At 34.6% G+C, this 20126-nt stretch overlaps 1 protein-coding gene across 1 annotated transcript in view; it reads right to left on the bottom strand.

Annotated features, from left to right (window-relative positions):
- Nucleotides 1-262: 262 nt before the first annotated feature.
- KAT2B (lysine acetyltransferase 2B) overlaps nt 263-20126 on the bottom strand; it is a 95195-nt gene continuing 75331 nt past the window's right edge. Inside the window, 9 exon segments of the mRNA XM_026708177.2 lie at nt 263-2569; nt 3186-3270; nt 3347-3410; nt 3613-3649; nt 4208-4322; nt 12565-12708; nt 13400-13510; nt 15246-15372; nt 16896-17107. Of these exon segments, the coding sequence (XP_026563962.2) occupies nt 2376-2569; nt 3186-3270; nt 3347-3410; nt 3613-3649; nt 4208-4322; nt 12565-12708; nt 13400-13510; nt 15246-15372; nt 16896-17107 (1089 nt within the window). The 3' untranslated portion in view covers nt 263-2375.

The raw sequence follows: 20126 nt of genomic DNA, 5'->3' as shown, positions 1-20126 counted from the left end.
TACTAAATTGCCTTTTTTTTTGTCTTTTGTGTCTTTAGATTGTAAGCCTATGATATCAGTGGTTTAACTAGTTTTTCTAAGTAGATACCTTTTAAGGAGAATGTAAAACTCATAACATGTTTTGATTTCACTTGAAATCTTATATTAATGTCTGTATGAAAACGAAATTCCATTGAATTTGGTACTGCACAGTGCTTATTATCTGAAGGTGTTATAGCATATATTCTATTTCATAAAATGAAAGGTACTCTACAAACAATGAGTATGTCTGGTATTTTTATATGCAAATTACAAAATAGCACACAAGATCAAAGTTTTACATATAATTTAAACCCATTTTATACCAGTACAATAAATAATTTTACAAATGTAAAATTTCAGTTAAAGTATTTAAACACATACTGTGTATAACTTTATTGCACAATATCTATGAAAATAATCTTTAAATTAGAAACCAAAATGTCCTCAATATAGAAGAGACTCTAATTTCAAGACAATAAGAATCTTTGAAAATAACACTTTCACAGGATATCAAGCTTTAGAGGTGACTCTGTTGGCCCAGTTTACAAAATACATGAAAATTACATCATTGTACCTTAAATACAAAGCTCATTCTGGTTTATATAAAGCGCTAAGGCATTTCTATATTACTATTTTGTCTATTTTGTACCATTTCCTTCTAGCAATGTTCATCTAATCAGAATAAAACATTACAGGCATTGTGCCAAAAAACCCTCCTTTGTAATGTCATTTTTTACTTTCTACAACAGTTTACTAGTGAAATATTTCAGCATGAACAGAGTCTGTGTGTACATGAGCGTGTACACACATACATACATAAATATACTAGGGGTATCTTACTTTCCCCTCCAGTGTTGAGATACACTGTAGAACTGAGTGGTTAATGAGTATGGCTTCCCTAATAACTAATGATATCAAATGAAGTTTATTTCTTGTGTATAATGTAACAAAATAGCTCAAATATATATGGAATTAATACTAAAATTCAAGTTCCTAATTTTAAAAAACTAGTATTAATCCAAATAAAAGTTAACAGTGGGATAACAATCTACTCAAATCTGCTTTTATAAAATTGTTTTATCTATGGTAAGATGCAAACCAAATTGTATACAAGCTGGCATTGGGCTGGATGCAGTCAAATTCTGAGCTAATCACTAAAATCTATCAATCTTGTTAGTGTCTTCAGATTTCAGTATATTTTCCATCACTACAATGCAAACAGTTATGAAAAAACTGCATATCAGCCTTTATTATATAGTTAAATGAGAGAGACTCATCTGCACTAAAACTAGATATGGTTTCTTATAAATTAGGTATTACTGATCCCATTGTGCAGTTAAGTACACATTCTTCAGGGATGTATGCTTTAGGTGTATATTTATCAACATACTGTATTCAGGGCTACAGTCTATATGAGAATTCAAATTTTTGTCCATTCCACCCATTCATTGTGTTATATTTTTGCGAAATGGCTTCCATGCATCAAGAACCATACAAATTTAAAGAAAGCTATTGCTAAATTGGTTCCCATAGTAGAAATAGTACTTTTCTAAATCTATTAAAAGACTAAACAACAGTTGGGAGCTTAAGTCTGATGTTCTTTTCAGAACTTGACCTAAGTGAAAATGATGCTTCATTTTCCTTGAAATGCAAATATTAGGAACCAAGGTCCAATCTGGGCCAGTCATCGGGGCAGAGACTTAATCTTCTGAGGTTTCAACTTGTGCTAGACCCCATCCTTGGAAACCCATCCTCAGCTCTAAGGATGGCTCCAGCACGAGTCTAAAAGGTTGGAAGACAACCTCTGATCCCACTGACTAACCCAGATTGGATCCTGCAACATCCTGGGTCATGTATATTTGCTTTCATTCTAAGAATCAAATTCACAGAAGGAATTCCACCTAATTCCACCTAATAAGGGAATTCCTTTCCTATAGCTTAAGCACCTTCTCTTAGTGAATGTTTTATGTGTATGTGTGTATGAACTGTATGTATTGGTATATATTATATATAATTCATAATATATATAATTCACTTCCCCTTCATTAACATCTTTGCTGTAAAAATAATCCATTTTTCAATCTGATACATTAAGCTTAAACATTCACTGCTTGGAAATTTACCCTTTCCAAATCTCCAAACAGTTTGTGCAATACATCTAATAAAAATTGAATACACCGCAAAAGGGCATGCAAGTGTACATTTAAAAATACTTTAATAAAATAAACTCTTCTATATTACATGTTTAAAAGTGCTAGTTAAGAAAGTTTTATTTTATAAACAAGTTTCAAATCTAGTGAAAGAACTGCATATTTTGCTATTACATTAGGCATCTTAATTGTATGAGAAGAAAATTATTTGTCAATTAATCCAGCTTCTTTAATTTTTGTGTAGAAAAATTTCTCCAGTATATTGGCACATTTGTAATATTCACTTTCCGGTGGGTTGTATTCTCTGCAGTTAGTAAACACTCGTTGCATATCTGCCATGAATAATTTTTTAGATACGTAGTATCTGTTCTTCAATCGTTCACTCATAGTTTTCAGATCTGTATAAGAACAAACATCTTATTACTAGAATATCTGGTTCTGTGTTTTCCCCCTTTAGTGAAAAAATGGCTCTTCACTGAACTTCAGTTATTTCAGTGCTACATAAAATCAGTTTATATATATAATCACATATAATCACATTGCCTCCTTTTTGCAGCTAAACCATAATTCTTTATAAATTATAATGAATCTACCATCCAGTTGCAGAAAATGAATGTGGACAGGTATTCTACTGTTTTTAGGAGTGGGATGAGTAAAAATAATTTTACTGTAGAGGAGAATGCTGCCTTTTAAAGTACATAATTATTGTTTGGATAGAAGCAACTTTCTTTAAGCGGAAAGCTTTCCTTACAATCTATTTCTGAACAAACTGATTGCTGATGACACAGGTGAACCCAAATACTAAAATTCCTTGCATGAGCTACCACAAGAAGCTTTAAGATCATGTTCCTATGTATTTGCTTTTTTTAATCAAGGTATCACTAAACTTACACTGAAAAAAAGTTTCTGATGTTTGTGCAAAATTGATGGAACAAAGCACACTTTTACACTTCCATATTTTAAAATTTATTTTCACTTTCTGTAAAGGCCTTTTTAAAATACTAATGGCATTACCCATAGGAAATCTTATAACTTCATAATATCCAGGAGCCTCTGTTCTCTTCACTGGTTCCATGAAAGGCCAAGCACTTTGGTGGCTCTAGAGAAAAAAAGTATTACTGATCAATGTTTTATATCAGAAAATGTTTCATGATATTTACAAAAACAAAACATACCTTGACCTGTTGCAGAATGTTTTTTAGCGTGCTGTAAAGTTGATCCAGATCTTTGGGTTCTTTACTTAAAACAAAATACAGACAAGATTAAAATGTATGGTCTTTACTGTTATTTTAACTAGCCAACAACCCACCAATGAATGATAAAACTATTAATCACAAAACTCTATATTCTGCTGTTAAAAATACAGATTCAATTATTTTTAAGGAATGTATTAACAGTCAATTTGAAAAGAGTTTAATTTATTTTACTCAACAATGCTTACCTCTTCTCTTTATTATTTGGTTTCCAGCCAGTCTCTCCTATGCAACAAGCAAAATTAAAGCAAAAGGCAAATAAAAAATGGTAAGTTACAATGTATGGCAAGCGTCTTCAAACTTGGCAAGTTTAAGACTTATGGAGCAGGAATCCTGGGAGTTGAAGTCCACAAATCTTAAAGTGTCAAGTTTGAAGACTCCTGATGTATGGTCTTAAATCCATATACTCTGCTTCAGAGGATAAGCCAATATTCAGACATATCTGAATATCTTAAGGAACAAATTCCCAACAATAATTACCTACATACAAATCAGTCAAGAAACCATCAGAACTCTACCAGTTTTTATTTTTAATTCCCAAATACTATAAAAATAATGGTAATTTAATTAATACTGGCTAATAACAAGAAAATAAAGAATCCTGCCATGATACACAATTAAAGTGCATAATTGTCAGTAAAATTTTATAAATAACTTAAAAAGTGTATCATTTCTGGAGAAGAGAATCCAGTAGTTTAAAATTAAATTAAACCAATGTTTGCAGAAAAGGGTAGAAATCATTAAACATGACCTTTTTTAACAGCTAAGAGCATGGGTACATACTAATTCCAGGAATACTTTCTATGGGAATCTGTCGTACTCCATCTTTGAAACAAGAAAGGCCAGGATAAACTTTCTGAATCTGTGCTTGCTTCCTTTCAATTAATTTTTTAATGATCTGGAATAAAGACAGGACAAAAATAGAAGTATAAAAAGCAATATTATTTTAAATGTGATTAATCTTTTAACAGGCTCGTTCATATTCATAAGTGAATGTTCAGTAAAAAATGAATATTTACAGGGGAATGAAGATATGGATCTGAAATATATAAATTAAGATATTGATGTTTGTAAGCCATTTACCTAATGTAGTAAATGCAAATGTGAATGTGGAACTCAGCTGCAGCACGTTTATCCAATGTGCTTCTTTCTTTGATAATGATACTGAAGGGCACCACTATCATGCATGATCAATGCCTGCATTTAGAGTTGTATTTCTCACACTAGCCTTTCTCTTCTCATTGGCTCTGATAGTTTGATTTGGCACAGTGCTGCCAGCAACCAGGTGGTTTTCCCACTTATTGGAAGAAATGTTGAATATGTATAGTTGCAGGTACTGATAACCCTAGGAATTCAGGGTTTCACATAATTAGAAATATAATTGGACTCTTCAGATCTGTTCAGAATCCAGTCTCATTGGAAATTCAGGCAGATGTTCACAGTCAACTGGGTTTTTTTATAAAAGTATTTGCAGATTTCTCCCACCCACTCACCCTCTGAGAGGTCAATCACAGAGAAAAAGCAAAATTAAGGGCATATAGAGATCCAAAATATTTGAAAATCTTGATTTTAAATCCTTCATTGCTCAGATAGTTTGTAGAGGCAATGTAGACAAACATTAGGATTAGCAAGGAATTAGTGACGTATTTTGATTTATTAAGAAAAGTCTAGAAATGTAGACCTCATTCTGAAGTGGCCTGCTTGTATTCACTCTTGCTTGTTGAACAGAGAAGGTGGGGGGAAATTTTCAAGTAACTTCAAAGCTTTTTTTCCTATGATAGTCTCACATTTTCATTTCTCATCCCAGAGTTATGTGCCAGCAAGTCAAGGTCAGGTCTTGCAGTCTTCTTGGCACATGAAATCATGGTGCCAAGTTTTTATAATAACTATGGGGTTATTATTAGTGGGGAGCTTCTGCAGTGGAACCTAGTGCTGGGTACTGTTGAAAAATTAACTGTGCTTGAGGCACAGTTAACTCTTGTCTATTAAGGAGGTCATGACAGCCTGTAAGAGATTTATAACATATATTGCTTGGTATGTATGCTTTTTAAGTTATGTTTTCAGATGTGTTTGTTTGAGATAATAAAGCTTAAAATCCCTTAATCTGCTGGAGTCTCTAAATCAAGAAGAACCAATTGCCCGGTCATGTGATCACTGCCCTGATATTTGGCAAAACATAATTGGTAACAAAAATGGGATCCAGTGACAATGCGCTGGTTCTAGGAAAGGCAAAGAAATGGAAGCCAGAATTATATTGCTGGTTGCTCAAATGTCTGGGAACCAGTGGCTCAAATACCAGCTGACCTCACCTACATGCCTGCAGAAATTGGCAAGTGGGAGAGAAGACAGGGAAAAGTCAGTGGATGAACTAGTCTTTCTTATTAGGCTCCATAATGCCTGGGAGCAATTAGAAGCTTCTCAGCGAAAGGTACAACAGCAAGCTGAAGAAATAATTACTTATAAAAGTCAGCAGACCCTTTTAAGAGAGGCACTGGAATGTGCATATGGGAATTCAGCAGAGGATCAAGAAGTAACTATGGCTGTTCAGCTTGCAAAATTCAATTAAATTAAAATTAAACCACCATAAACAGTTGAAGAAAGGGTACATACACAATCCTTATAAAGATAGACCTCTCATCTCATCCCAGCAGTTAAATCCAGAAACCTGAGATGGAGATATGTAGGATTTGATGTTGAGGAATCCAGTTTGACTAAGCAGGATAAAGGAGTTGAGAATGCTTGGGTGGCTAAGATAGGACTCTTTGTCACTAATAAACTTAAGAGGCCACCTGGCAATCCAGATGCTAGTCAAGGAACACAGACTGGCAGATATTATAGCTGGAGTCAGTTGACTATCTAAGATATTAATAGGCAGAAGTCAGGAGAGGCCCATTTAATGAAAGGAGCCCTTTCCTATATGCATAATCCCTAGATAAGTCCAGGCCTGTGAATATCTATAGGGGAGGTCATTGTGTTGATAGAGCAATTAAGAGATGCTCAGAGAAAAAATGCTCCCCACACTTGTACCCAAGTAGCTAAGGGAGGAGGCAGTTTTGAGAAAAGAGAATCCAATAATAGAATTTCATAAGTGAAATGTTTATAGAACTTAAAAAAATGTGCCAAAAGCTGATATACATTGTCTTCCAAGCTTAGAGTGGTATAAAAGGTGGAAGGAAAAATGTTCCCGATGGGAAAAAGGGGTTAAGAAAATGTGCAGGTGAGGGAAACTATCCAATTGCACCACCTGAAGAGCAATTATGTCCTTCTCTATGTAGAAATTGGGAGTGGATGATGCCCCAGCCTTTGGATTAGAGGTGGTAAGACTCCAGTGGTAAGGGTAATAAAGACAGCAATCCCTGAAGACCAACAATGTAATTTACCTTTAACAATTTAATGATCTATTGTGTTTATGAATTGTTTCAGACCCCAGTGTACTGTTTTGCTTTTGAAATCCCAACTATTTTAAGTGGGAAGAGCAAAATTGACACCTTTGAAAATATCCCTGCAATACAGTTAAACAATACTGGTTGGAGGGGAGGTGGGCAATAAATCTAAAATCATAGGAAAGGGGGTGTTGGAAGTTGTAATTTTAAGACTAAATGTATCTCCTTTTTATTTCCTTGCATGACCTCTGAAAAAGCAAACAGGACATGAATAATGACAGAATATTACTGTTAATTAATTAAGCATGCCCCATTACTGTCAGCAATGTCTAGAAATTTTATACAATGTATAAATATTGATTATTGTATTTTTTTGTCTTTAGTAATTCATTTGAAGGCACTTAATACAAAGAGAATGAAATCTGGTATGCTTTTGCTTTATAAACTTTGATATAATTCAGTATGTACATTTGACCAACGTAAAATGCTTCTTTTAAAGCCATGGAAAAGAAAGGCTAACAATATTTTATAGAGAGTCATTTGTGGTGATTGAAGCACCAGGATAGAAACAGAGTTCTGCCTTTGCTTCTTTTCATGGCTTTAAAAGAAGCATTTTACGTTGGTCAAATGTACATACTGAATTATATCACCCCTATGCATGGAAAGTGTGCAAGATTTCAGGAACCCGCAGTTTACATTGATTGGGATTTTTTTAGTTCCCTAGAAAGAGCATAAAAGCAGTCGTGAATAAATTATTTTAATTTGCTAAATTTGGAAGGGTGAGGGGAAATTGCTTTTTACTTTAGTGTAAAAATAATTATAATAAATTTCCTAGATGTTCTGTTCTTTATTAGAATAATATTTGCATTTTATAAATATCGTTTCCTAGAATTGTTTCTGTTAAGAAAAGTGATTGCTCTTTTTGAGGAAACTCAAGTAGTCTCTAAGAACAAATTTGCTTATTGCTATCTGTTGTGCTGCCCACAAAAATATTTTGCATTCCAGTTTTTACCCATAATCTTACTCCCTGTCTTACAACAAGAGTCTAGCAAGGCTCTAATTCAGGACCTTGGAAGAGAGAAAAGGGAGGAAAGGTTGAATTGAGGTTGCAAGTACCTTTGCTTATGGCAGCGATAAGAAGGAATCAGGAAAGTAATATTGATGGGATTAAATGGGAAAAGGTCCTAAATGATGAGGATGCAAGCCAAAAATGTTTGTATGGAAGACGGAAGAAAATTATCACTGCTGACAGTGTAACAATGATTGTAAGTGATTCAGATAGAAAGGATTGGATTTTATAGGAAGATGTTTTAGCTTTTAAATTTTACGTATTTGTCCCTCAACAGGGCACATGATGCATAAAAGGGAGAAAAAGGAAATATGTTTAGAACAATGCTTGATGGAGCTTCCATGGATTGGTATTTGTGTGTCTGTGTGTGTCCATGGATGCTTTCTCTCTCCCTCCCTCCCTCCCCCCTCTCTTTGGGGAAGTTATATAGGAGTTAAATACTATTAAATTTCTTTGCAGTTGAATTATACAATGTCTTAGCTGAACAGAAAATGCAATGAACTAGTGTTCAGGTTTTGTCATAAGGTAACTTGAAATCAGTTGTACCTTTTCAGGCATTGTTGTGATTGTGTTAATTGTTGGTGATTTATCTTTAGTGCAGAAGTATTCATGGGACTTGCAAACACACTTACACACCTGAGGATGGATACCTAACCCTAATGAAGCCAAAATACCAGGTTCTGGTTTTAAAAAAAACCAGACAGGAGTCCTGTGGTCAGAAAGGACAGAGGTTTTACCTCCCACCATCCTTTCAGCGAGGTAAAACTTTTAGTTCAATAAGATTTTCAAAAGTGCAGAAATATGGTGCTCTCTATTGCAGTTTATTCTGCATTACAACATTGGGAGACTCTACCCAGTCACAGTTGAAGCAGCCACTGAATATAGAAGTGAAATGCCTCTAAAACAAGAAAAGGGCAAGGTTAGCATAAACCTCTATGAAACAATATAAATGCATAGTTGTTTTATCAACATTAAGCACTGAAGAAATGGTAATTTGGGGACTGGGTATACGTTTGGGAAAGATTAATAACAAGTCCACTTGAGAAACATTGAACAGTTGGAAGAAGCAGTTGACAAAACTATATTTGCCCTGCCCTTTGAAATGATCTGAATGCCCCCTGAAGCCACCATATTGGCTTTAATGTACAAATGTCTATCAGAAGGCATCCAAAAAGCAATTAGTAATTTGCTGGATCTATAGAACTGTGGCATAGCAGCACTATGATCAGATTGCCCCGGTCTAATCTGGTTATAAAGGGAATCCAGAACAGAAGTTGCTAAGCAAGAAAGTTTGTAAAATGGGACAAAACTTACTTAAAACTTTCTCACTTAGCAACAGAAGTTTTGGGCTCAGTTATGATCATAAATTAAAGACAACCTGTAGTTCACTGAATTAGTCTTTTATACATTTCTGCCATGTAGCAGATAATTGCTTTGGGATGTATAAAAGATTCTGGGAACATAGAGATCACTTGAGGGCCCCCAAAGAGGAACACTATAAAGAGGTTAGAGATGGAATGGGAGCCTTCATGTGATCTCTATGTCCCCAGAGTCTTTTATACATCCCATAACAATTATAGTGGATCTGTTGGATTATTTTGCAACAAAAAGTTCATTTGTCAGGGCTCAGATCAATATTCTCCAAGGAACCCCATACATATAATTTTTTCATTTCTTGTTTCCTCTATGGATCAGGGGTGTCAAAACTCACGCCATCACAGCGGCATCACATGTATCAGGACTTTTTCCAGTTTGCTAAACAGGCATGGACATGGCCAGCACGTGACACATCCAGCCCACAGGCCAGGAGTTTGACAGCCCTGCTATGGAGGAAGGACCAACTTTCATGCAGCTATTTGTATGTATCTCTCCCTCTCCAGCAATAAGTACCGCACTGCATATTTATATTTGTTAGTGTCACTCACTTGGACATTAATAGGTAGACAGGAAAAAGTAATGCTGTGTGTTGTGTCGAGATATATGTTGTCAACAGGACAATTGATCTGAAATTGCCATTTCCAGAATTTACATATAACTCTCTGCCTTTCTCATGCAGGAGTACACATGCCCATATCGCCAGATCTGTATAAAATTTCGAGACAACCTTCGTCTCCCTGAACTGCCCCATGATCAATTTTTGATAACTAGGAAGAAAGGGCTCAATATTCTCCTCAATATTCCCCATGATGCATATACTGTGCATTCTTTACGTGGTAAGTAGGGGCACATTACTGTTTCTCTGGATTCATCTATTTTGGATTGTTCCATTGATCTAGAGAAGATGCTTGTTCCTTCTTTGGGGAGGAGGGTACATTCTATGCCCGAAGGAAAAAGTGAAGGAGGAAGTGGCATGATGGAAGGTCTAACAGACTCTATTCATGGAACAGAATATGAATGTGAAAACAAGATCAATACTGGAAGCAGAAAAGATCTATGAATCTATAAACAGAGAAAAATATAAGACGAAGAGAAACCCCACTTAATTCTGATAGAATAAGTTGGCTTTAGCATTTTTAAAGATTCAGTTATATTACACTATTAGCAACAAATAACTGAAGAAATCCAATTTGTTCTTGCTTCCTCAGTTGCCAGACTTGCAAAACTTGACAGCTTTGGATTTCTCAGATTTAAAGCTTCTCCAGTCCCATCATCTGTTTATGGCACTGACATTTAGGACTTTCAAAATGACTTCCTCAATTCAAAAAAAAAACTGGTCAAAATCACTGATAGGAAGACACAATTGATCTCCTACATCCATGATGGCAAACCTATGGCATGCACGCGTACCACAGGTGGCACACACAGCCATTTGTGCCAACACGCAAGTTGCAGGCAAACTTACCTCACTGCACATGTGTGCAGTGGAAAAACAGGAAGTGACGAAACGGGGCTAGATTTCAGCCTACAAAGCTTGTAGAAGCCTGCAGAAGCCTTCCTCAAGCCTTTAGGAGGCCAAAAAAGGCCTCAAACCGGCCAAAAATGAGCTGTGAGGCGCAGTGCAGGTAAGGGGGCACTGAGGGTGGGGGTGGGGATTGCACACACATGCGTAGAGAATGTGGGGGGGGCGCGCATTGCCTTCTGGGTCCTGGCACACAAACACGAACATGCAAGTGCACGCAATTTTGGCACAGGAACCCAAAAAGGTTAGCCACCACTGTTCTACATCCAAGGTTGATGATCTATTCCAGTGTCAAATTCAAGGTCCATGGGCCAGATTGGCCCAAAATATAGTGAGATCTGGCCCAAAGGCTGTCCTGGTCTATACAGTGTGAAGAGAAAAGGTCAGGCCAAGGTAGCTTCGGCCCAGTCTACCCAATGTGAAGAGAAAAGATCATGCCAGCATAGCTTCAGCCCAGTCTACCCAGTGCAAAGAGGAAACATGCCAGCAGTTTGGGGTGTGGCATCAAGCTGGCCATGCCTGTCCAGTTGGCCATGCCCAACCACCCTCCTCCCCCAAGGTCAACAGCCCTGATGTGGCCCACAATGAAATTGAGTTTGACACCCCTGATCTACTTTTTCTCCCTGACAAAACAGAACAGAATCATTCTGCAACTGCAGTTGGGGACAGAAACTGGTTATTAAGCAAAGTAGTCACTAAGCAAAAACCATATGACCATACTATGCTTACAATTTTATTTCAGCTTTCCTTTTATTTATTTTTATTATAGTTGGTCAAGTTTATAGGGCCAACCATTTCTCCTGAAGAGGTAGCATTCAATAAATTTGGGACCACCTGGCTGTTTGTGGTTGTATTTTTACAGCATGCATCAGAAAGCTACAACCACAAACAATTGCGTGAGCCCAAATGGCAGGGAAGGATTCCAGAATTCAACTCACAAGAAGCTGAGTAAAAAGGCAAATCTTACAGCTCTTTTCCCCCATTTCTTGCTCTTTGGTGTCGGGATAATTAGCAAGAAAAGAATTGATCTTTGTATTTATATTCCTTACAGAAAAAAACAATTACAAGAGGTATGTAATAGGGAATACAAATAGAAAGGAATGTGCTAGAGTCATTTAGGATTCAAAGAAGCCTTAAAATTAATTAGGTATTGTCAGTGTCAGGAAGCAGCAAGACTTAGCCAAAGAGTTCTAATCAACTAATTAAGAGTTGATTTTGCAGTTAGCATTTTTTTAGTGATGCACTGTATTGGGGACAAAGCAGCTGAAGAAGAGATAGCTTTTTAGGCAATCTCTCTGCTGTGGTAGGGAGGGCAATGGAATAAAATAACAAACAAAAGACAAAAATATACAACTAATGATAATGGCAAATGCCTGATGAGAGAGAGAAAAACAGACACTGTGAAGGTCATAAACATGGGCACTGGTTGCAAAGTTACTTTTTCATCAGCATTGAAGTTTGCTATTTGAGGCAGTCACTAAATGGGGACTATAAAGATACCCATCTGCAGTATACAAAAATTATTGTCAAATTATTAAATATACTGCTTTTCAACTGATACTCAGAAAACAGACAAGGGGGAAATAGAATTATTCTACTTTTGTTTCAAGCTATGCATTTCCTTCAGAAGGGGAATAGTATTTTGTACTGTATCATTGGAATAAAAAAATTAAATATTGTACAATTATCCTAACTCCTGAGTAGCTTTGCTGGTATGAATGAGGTGGTTAAAAACAACACTTAATTTGTATATATTTTTGGGAGGTGGGGGGGAGGAATAACTTTTTACCTCTTTTTGTTTCTTAATGATGACTGAAAATTCAGTATAAGGGATTCTTGGATTCAATTCACATCCCATTAAAGTTGCTCCTTCATAGTCCTTGATATAGCCTACATATTTTGCTTTTGGTACCTTAATCTCTTTTGAAAAGCCCTAAGGAAAAAACAATCAATGTATTTTTATTTGCTTACTGAAGACATTGTGATATTTTACAGTAGTGATATTTTTCTTCATGTACTTAAGAGACTGCAATTCAGCAACCTGACAGATCAGTTACTACCACCCTTAATTTAAATGTATGAAAATATCCCATTATACATGAAAGAAACAGGATACACAATATATCTTTTCAAGGTCACCATCAGTGGTTACTATCCAGAGATAATTACACTCCTCTAGCAACTGTCAGAAGCTCTCAAAAACAGCAAGAGGGAAATATATTACACAGAGGAGTCACATAACAGCAATAAAAAATACAACCAGGAATGAACTATTATTACAAAGAAATACTGAGAATTATAGATTTCCAAAAAACAGAAACAAAACTACTTTAGTTTTTTTAGTGGCCCAATTAATCATTTGTAACAAAAACAAAATAATTTACATGTTAAAAATTAATATTTAATATGATAATGAAAACTTATACCATAATACAATTGATTAGCTTAAATTGCCAGAACATTTTAGGTCAATTGTATACAAACAATAGACTTTAAATTCAATGAATAGTAATATTTTCCTTCAGATAATAAGATCACTCTGAAAGTCTTTTGAGTGTGTCTAATAGTTATTCAAATTTTATTTTGCTACACAGATTGAAAATTAGTCCCAAAGTTCTACTTACTTGCTTCTTAAAGTAGCCAATTGCATATTCATCAGCATATGTAAGGAAATTAAGAATATTATGCTTAATGTGATATTCTTTCAGATGATTCATTAAGTGTGTTCCATAGCCCTGCAAAGAAAGTATGATGACATTTTATCAATTGACAATTACAATGTATTAAAACTTTGCTGCTTCCAGTTTGCAGCAATAAAGCAATTTAAATACAGAAATATTGTGGACCCCTAAGAAGTATATGTGAGAACAGAATTTTTGTCTCCTGGAAGAAGTATTAGTTATCAGATTTTCTTTTCTAATTGCATGAGCCATGTTAAATCCTGCTTCCAAAAACTATTTTCAAAATAATACTTTGCAGCCAAGTCTAACCAGAGTAGGAAGTTATAACTAGTCTATTTTTCCTGAGAGAATGAATAAGGGAATATTGCAGGCAAAGCTACATCTGTGTCTGAGCTTATTTGGTAATTTGTAGGAAGGATTTTATCCACTCAGTGTTTATTTTTTTGCTTTTTTTTTCTACCTTTAATGGGGCACTTGACATAACCTGCTCTTAGGGTTGATGTTATAATTTCTCCTCATGTTTTCTTTTTTCCGGCATCATTACTTTATATTTATTTAGTTCATATGGCATAACAAAATATAACATTAGTACATTAAAAAAAAATGGCATATAAAATGTGTATTAAATATAAACCACCCATACAGTGAATTATTTTAAAAATGCACAATACAAATGATGAATAAAATGGTAAATAAAATTAAATTATGTATGAGCAATTACTAAAATGCTTAAGCTGGTTATCTAGATTGTTTAGCCATTGGACAACAGTGCCCTCAAGATAATGTAGTTCTCATAGGGACCAGGGAACTTTCTGAAGGGACATTTCTTCACAATGAGGTGTAAAGTTTGTGGGGTATTCCCACAATCAGACTGCATTATTATTAGTATTGTATGCCCATTTGAATGCAAGTTTTATTATTAGTTTACGTGGTTTAGCCCAAAGCTTTTTTGTTTTGGACATTTTGCTTTCTATTTACTTAGACTGCTAAGGCTTAGCATATTGTTGGGGTTAAATTTACTTGTTCATTCTGTTTGGTTAGGTTGCTGATTAAGCAACCAGCATATGGCAAAATCAGACACCAGGATATAATAGTTTCCTGCAATGAGCAAGGATAGATCATCATTATAATTCATTCAAGATCTGTTATCTAATGATTAGTTATTCTGACCATTGAATGTACAAAACTTTTTGAATGATTAGTAAACATCACATATCTTCCTAATAGAACTAATTGTTTAATAAAATTTAGTAAAAAAAAGAATAATTCCATTATTACGGACAGGATCTAAAAGTTGGGAAACAATTATTGTTTATTGCTACCAAAGATTTTTCAATATTATAATTAACCTTATTATAATAATACCCACACCTGTTACAATAGGTTGTGACTTTCGGTATACTTCAACCACACTCAGCAAAGACAAAACACATTCTAATTACGCACATAGTTTCTTACCCATCCCCTTTTATCTTATATGTCATTTGCACTGGGGCCAAACTGGAAATAAGATAGAAGAATTATATAGACGCTACATTTATTAGTGACAGACACAGAAGTAAATTTTCTCTAAGTAGTGCAAGTAGAATTAAGTCGAAAGAGAATATTACTTTGCCTTGTGTTTTATTCAGTCTTCTGGTTTTTTTAAAAAAAAGTAAACTGCACTTTGGGCAGAATTATAATTTTTGCCATTTGATCAAGTTCAGGACTATAGGGTCACATAAAATCCAATTATACCTGCACAATATACAATACATTTGTTTGATAATGCAATTAATATTACTTTTACCTTGACTTGTTCATTAGAAGTCACTGCACAGAAAACTATTTCTGTAAATCCTTGAGATAGGAACATCCGGAAACAGATACCACCAATCACACGACCATCCTTTATTAATGCAAGGGTCTTGTGTTTCCTGTAGTTATATATTTTGACATATAAACCATATATCTATTAATGATGCCCATCACTGGTGCCTTCATAGCCATAGCAATTATAAATAGAATATTTTTGCATAGATTTTGATACTAGATTAGATTTTATTTTCAAAAGAAGGTATCCAGAAAACTGATACTATGTCAACATAAAATATTCCGATTGCATTTTCTAGGTTCCCTTTCAAATTATTATCTCCCGTCCCATCTTATTATACAGGAATAACAACTCATTTCTTCAAGATGGAAACAGCTCTATTGAATAATGCTAACTTCTACTCCGTGTCCTGTTTCCAGAAAGAAGGAAAATTGTCTACTAAAACTAAAAGAGTTTGTTTGACTGGGTGAATTTTCAACCTGTATTTTATCAACATCTTTCAAACATTTAGCAGAATTGTAGGGCATTCCTGTCTACTCTTAAACCAATTGGGCTATTTGTTTCACACAGATAGGGAGCCAATTTTGAACTTGGCCCAAGTCAGTCCCACATTGGTCCAGGTCAGTCCCATTCTCGTTCATGTTACTAGCATGGTCCATATAAACTTCTAAAATACTCCTAGCAGGGTGTGAATTAGTATGTGATTGAGTGAAAAGTGTAGTAGTTTTTCTGGAAGTTTGCCAGAAAAATGAAGAATTCCTCTTCTGACTGACTCAGTTTCTGGCAGGTGTACTTTTTTGACAATCTTTTCAACAGATATTTTATACTGAATAAATTTCAAACTGCAAAAAACAATCTTGATAATGCTTCAAATATTTTGAAACATGTGACAAATATGCCCAGATCTATCACAGAGAAGGCACACTTCCTAAGTCACAAATAGGTGCCTTTTTTCATGAAAGAGACTTGAAGCATGCCACCTTTCTGCTACATGTCATGGGGCAAACAGAGTTAGAGGCAGGCAAACTTACAAATAGGCAAATATTGTGTTTTGAAGGGCTTTAACTATAGTTACTAATCAGATAAAATGGAGTTTTTAAGAGGTAGTACTAGAGACATCTTACTGATTGATAATTCTGAAGAGCCAAACATTAATATTACTATTGCAAGTTGATGTGATGAAAGCAATTGTACCTGCAATTCCTAAACCAGAGAACATTTTGGAGGGGAGCAAGAATTGCCCAAATTGTCCTCTTTCCGGTTCCAATGATAAATTGTCTCTGTGAAAGATTAAGTATTGTCTATTTCTTATTATTTGGAACAAACTTTACAATGAATCACTAAATGCAAATCCCAATCTTTAGCTCTAACTTTTAGCATGCCCAAAGTTTGAGAATTCTAACAAAAAAATTACAACCACTACACTTTGCCAAATGTACACCTAGCTATCTAGATACCAAACTTGTCATCTTCCTTTTTGTTACCGTTCTTGTTCCAAGTCCCAAATCAACAGTCCCTAGATTTAAGGGCTTGTTTTCAGCTTCTAAAAATGAACCCATTCAATAAATATTATCCCCTTTCTTGTTCTACCTTTCCCTTTGAGAAGAAAATAGACATAATACTCACGGATCAAAGACTAGACGAGTAATATATTCTTTTGGCATTCTGGGTAGCTGATGTGAGAATACATTTTGTAAGCCAACCAGCCACATCATAATCTTTTTATTTGGTTTTTGATTTAAGGAATTTCCAACCACATGAAATTCAATCACTCCCCTACGCTCTTCCAATCTTGCAGCTTCATCCCGGGCTGAGTGTGCAGATAGAAAATTAGTCTGCTTTAAAGAAAAAAACAATGAAAAGTGATTCAAAATGTATTTCAGGAATCCTTTTTTTCTCTTTTCATATATAGTTAATACATATCTCAGTAAATAGAGTTGGAAATCTTTTCCATTTGTTTTGATGACACATACTTCTTTTCAAGGTTGCATTTCTAACTGAGTAAGTAATATATCTGAAAAATATCCAGTAATTCAGGGTAAATATTTAATTAATTATTTGGCTAGATATTTACCATGTGAAAAAAATGTTTTAAAAGTCCATTATGGGCTCTTGTATACAAAAGAAGATTTTTGTCAACCAGCTTATATCTAATACTTTTAAAAAATGAAAAACCTTGCATAATTCCTACTTGAAAAGTCAACAAAATATCATTCAACATTACTTGTGTCCTTTAATACAAGGGGGCCCCAAATCACTGGGCCATGACCCACCAGAAACTGGGCCGCCTAAGTGAGCAAAGTGCCATCCATGCACATACAGAATCTAGGCAGCACGTGAAACCATGCACACACACACTAGTTGATGAAAAACTGTCCCCCATGGAACTGGTCCCTAGCATCCAAAAGGTTGGAGGTCGCTGCTTTAATTTATCTTCTCAATTACAAACATCTAAATTGAAATAGTATTAAATAGCCAGCAGTTGTTTGTTTCGCATTTCAAAAAAGTCCACTGAATTATTTAATATCAACCACAGTGATAGCCTTCAACTTGTGACCAGTCTTTTTATGACTATGAAGTTATGATGGCCTTGAAAAAAGTGCTTTATGGCCTGTAAAGCATTTCTGATCAACCATAAAATGTTCCTCCCTGTGGTCTGGCATATTTTGGGCACATAGCATCCAGCTCAACTTTATAGCTGGTGGCACCATCCTGAGTTCATGTGATGGTAATATGTAAGATTTTTTTTTTTTGCCAGTCTCCGGCAAAAACATCTTGTTTGCATTATAATTGCATGATTCATTTAATGACTGCTTCAAGAAATGTCAAAAATAGGTCCAGTCATCTAGGTGCCTTGATTTATAACTGCAATGACTTACAATTAGATTTCTGATACCAATTATGATCATGTCAAGGACTACCTGTACAATGATTACAACATGCAGAAAAAAATGTTCTAAAGACGGTGAGAACTAGTACAACTATGCCAATTATGCCTTCTTTGACAACTTGGCTAACTAGCTACATACAAAAGTTGCCCAATGCATACATTCTGTCCCTTCATCCTTTTTTACAACTCTACTAGCACTTGAGGATCCCTGAGACACAAAGATCTAGTAATGGATACATAAACAGAAGCCATGCGGTCACATTTTCTCTCCGTTTCTTGACAATGCTTAGTGGAGACTGAAGAGAAAAGGGGGAAAACAGAAGAAAATCTAAACCAAATAAATGAGAATTTGATATTCACATATCCTTAAAATACTCTAATAAAAATATAGATGATGAGCCATGTTACAGGACAAGGTTTAGAGACAGGATTTGGAACCTTTTTTTGTTTTGTTTTGTTTTATATGATTTGTTTGATTTGATATGGTTTATTTTGATCTTATATGCTGAGTTTTGAATTGCAAGCTGCTCAGATTCATTTAGGAGTTGAGCAGACCATAAATTAAGTAAATCTAGCAAATTATTCTAAGTTCATGAAACATTATAAATTTGTTTTAGATGAGATCTTGGCTAATTTTTTTCATGTGTCTGATATATAATGTAATTCATAGGAACAATTCTTCATCTAAATGAGCACATTTTGAAATGAAAATAGTAAAACTGAGTCATATCCAAAAAGACAAGATGTTTGAATGAAACTATATGCCAGCCGTGCCATTAAAAATATCCTTTAAGTTCAAATTTATTTTTAAACTTGTCGTTTTCTTTTTTTTTTTTTGAATAAATTTTGTTGAATTTAGAATTAAAAACATAACAACATTATATATACAACAGAGGGAGAAAAAGGAAAAAGAAAAAAGGGGAGGGAAAAAAAAAACTCGGTCTTGCGAACCGAAAAAGGAGAAAAAGAGGTATAAAAGAAAGAAGAAAACAAAGAAACGGAAGAAAAAAGAAAATACATTAAAAACAGACAGATATCCTTTTTGACAGTCTGCAAGATCCAATTCTCCTACCTTACTTTAAATATACACATCTTATCACAATTTATGCTTAGATTACCCATTGTTCATTGAACAGTTTATCTCTGAGATAACCAATTATACCACGCATTCCAATTATCATAAAATGCTGAAGACTCTTTATTTTTAAGTGCTATGGTTAAATTGTCCATTTCTGCACAGTCACATATTTTCTGGATGACCCTTTGATCTGTAGGTATATAGGATGATTTCCAGCACTGGGCAAATGCTAATCTGGCCGCAGTTAGAATATGAATTGTTATATATTTCATCTTTTTAGGTAAATGTTTATCAGAGATCCCTAGTAGGAAGAACTCTGGTTTGTATTCGATTTGTTCTTTGGTTATTTCCTCCAACCATTTTCTAATTTTTTGCCAGTATTTCTGGGCTTCTTTACAGGACTACCACATATGAAAGTAGGTTCCTTCTATGTTTTTACATTTCCAACATTTTGGACTAGAGTTTGGGTTCATTTTCGTTAACCTCGAAGGGGGTAAGTGCCATCTATATAACATTTTATACATATTTTCTTTGTACGCCGCGGATTTCGTAATCTTAATGTTTCTATTCCAGATCTTTTCCCATTCTGTTAATGTACTTGTCGTTTTCTAATGTATACATACAACTTACATGTTGTATATGTATAAATACTAGCAGCTTGATGTGTTTGGATACATTTACTACTTTTAATAATCCCAGAATTCTTAGCTATGATTATACTGGATAGGAATTCTAAGAATTAAAGTCCAGGCAATATGAGGAACTTACTTAGGCTGAATTCTATTAATGTATTAATAATGAAAAATGCCTTCAAATAAAAATCAGTTCAATACTGTTGAAAATTTAAAAATATCTTGTATGACAATAAACATATTGATACTGTATTTAG

The sequence above is a fragment of the Pseudonaja textilis genome, chromosome Z (genome assembly GCF_049901715.1).
Source record: "Pseudonaja textilis isolate UNSWEBS1 chromosome Z, rPseTex1.2, whole genome shotgun sequence".
Taxonomy (NCBI): domain Eukaryota; kingdom Metazoa; phylum Chordata; class Lepidosauria; order Squamata; family Elapidae; genus Pseudonaja; species Pseudonaja textilis.
The sequence above is the reverse complement of the archived record's forward strand: the minus strand, read 5'-3'. Positions and strand labels throughout refer to the sequence as shown.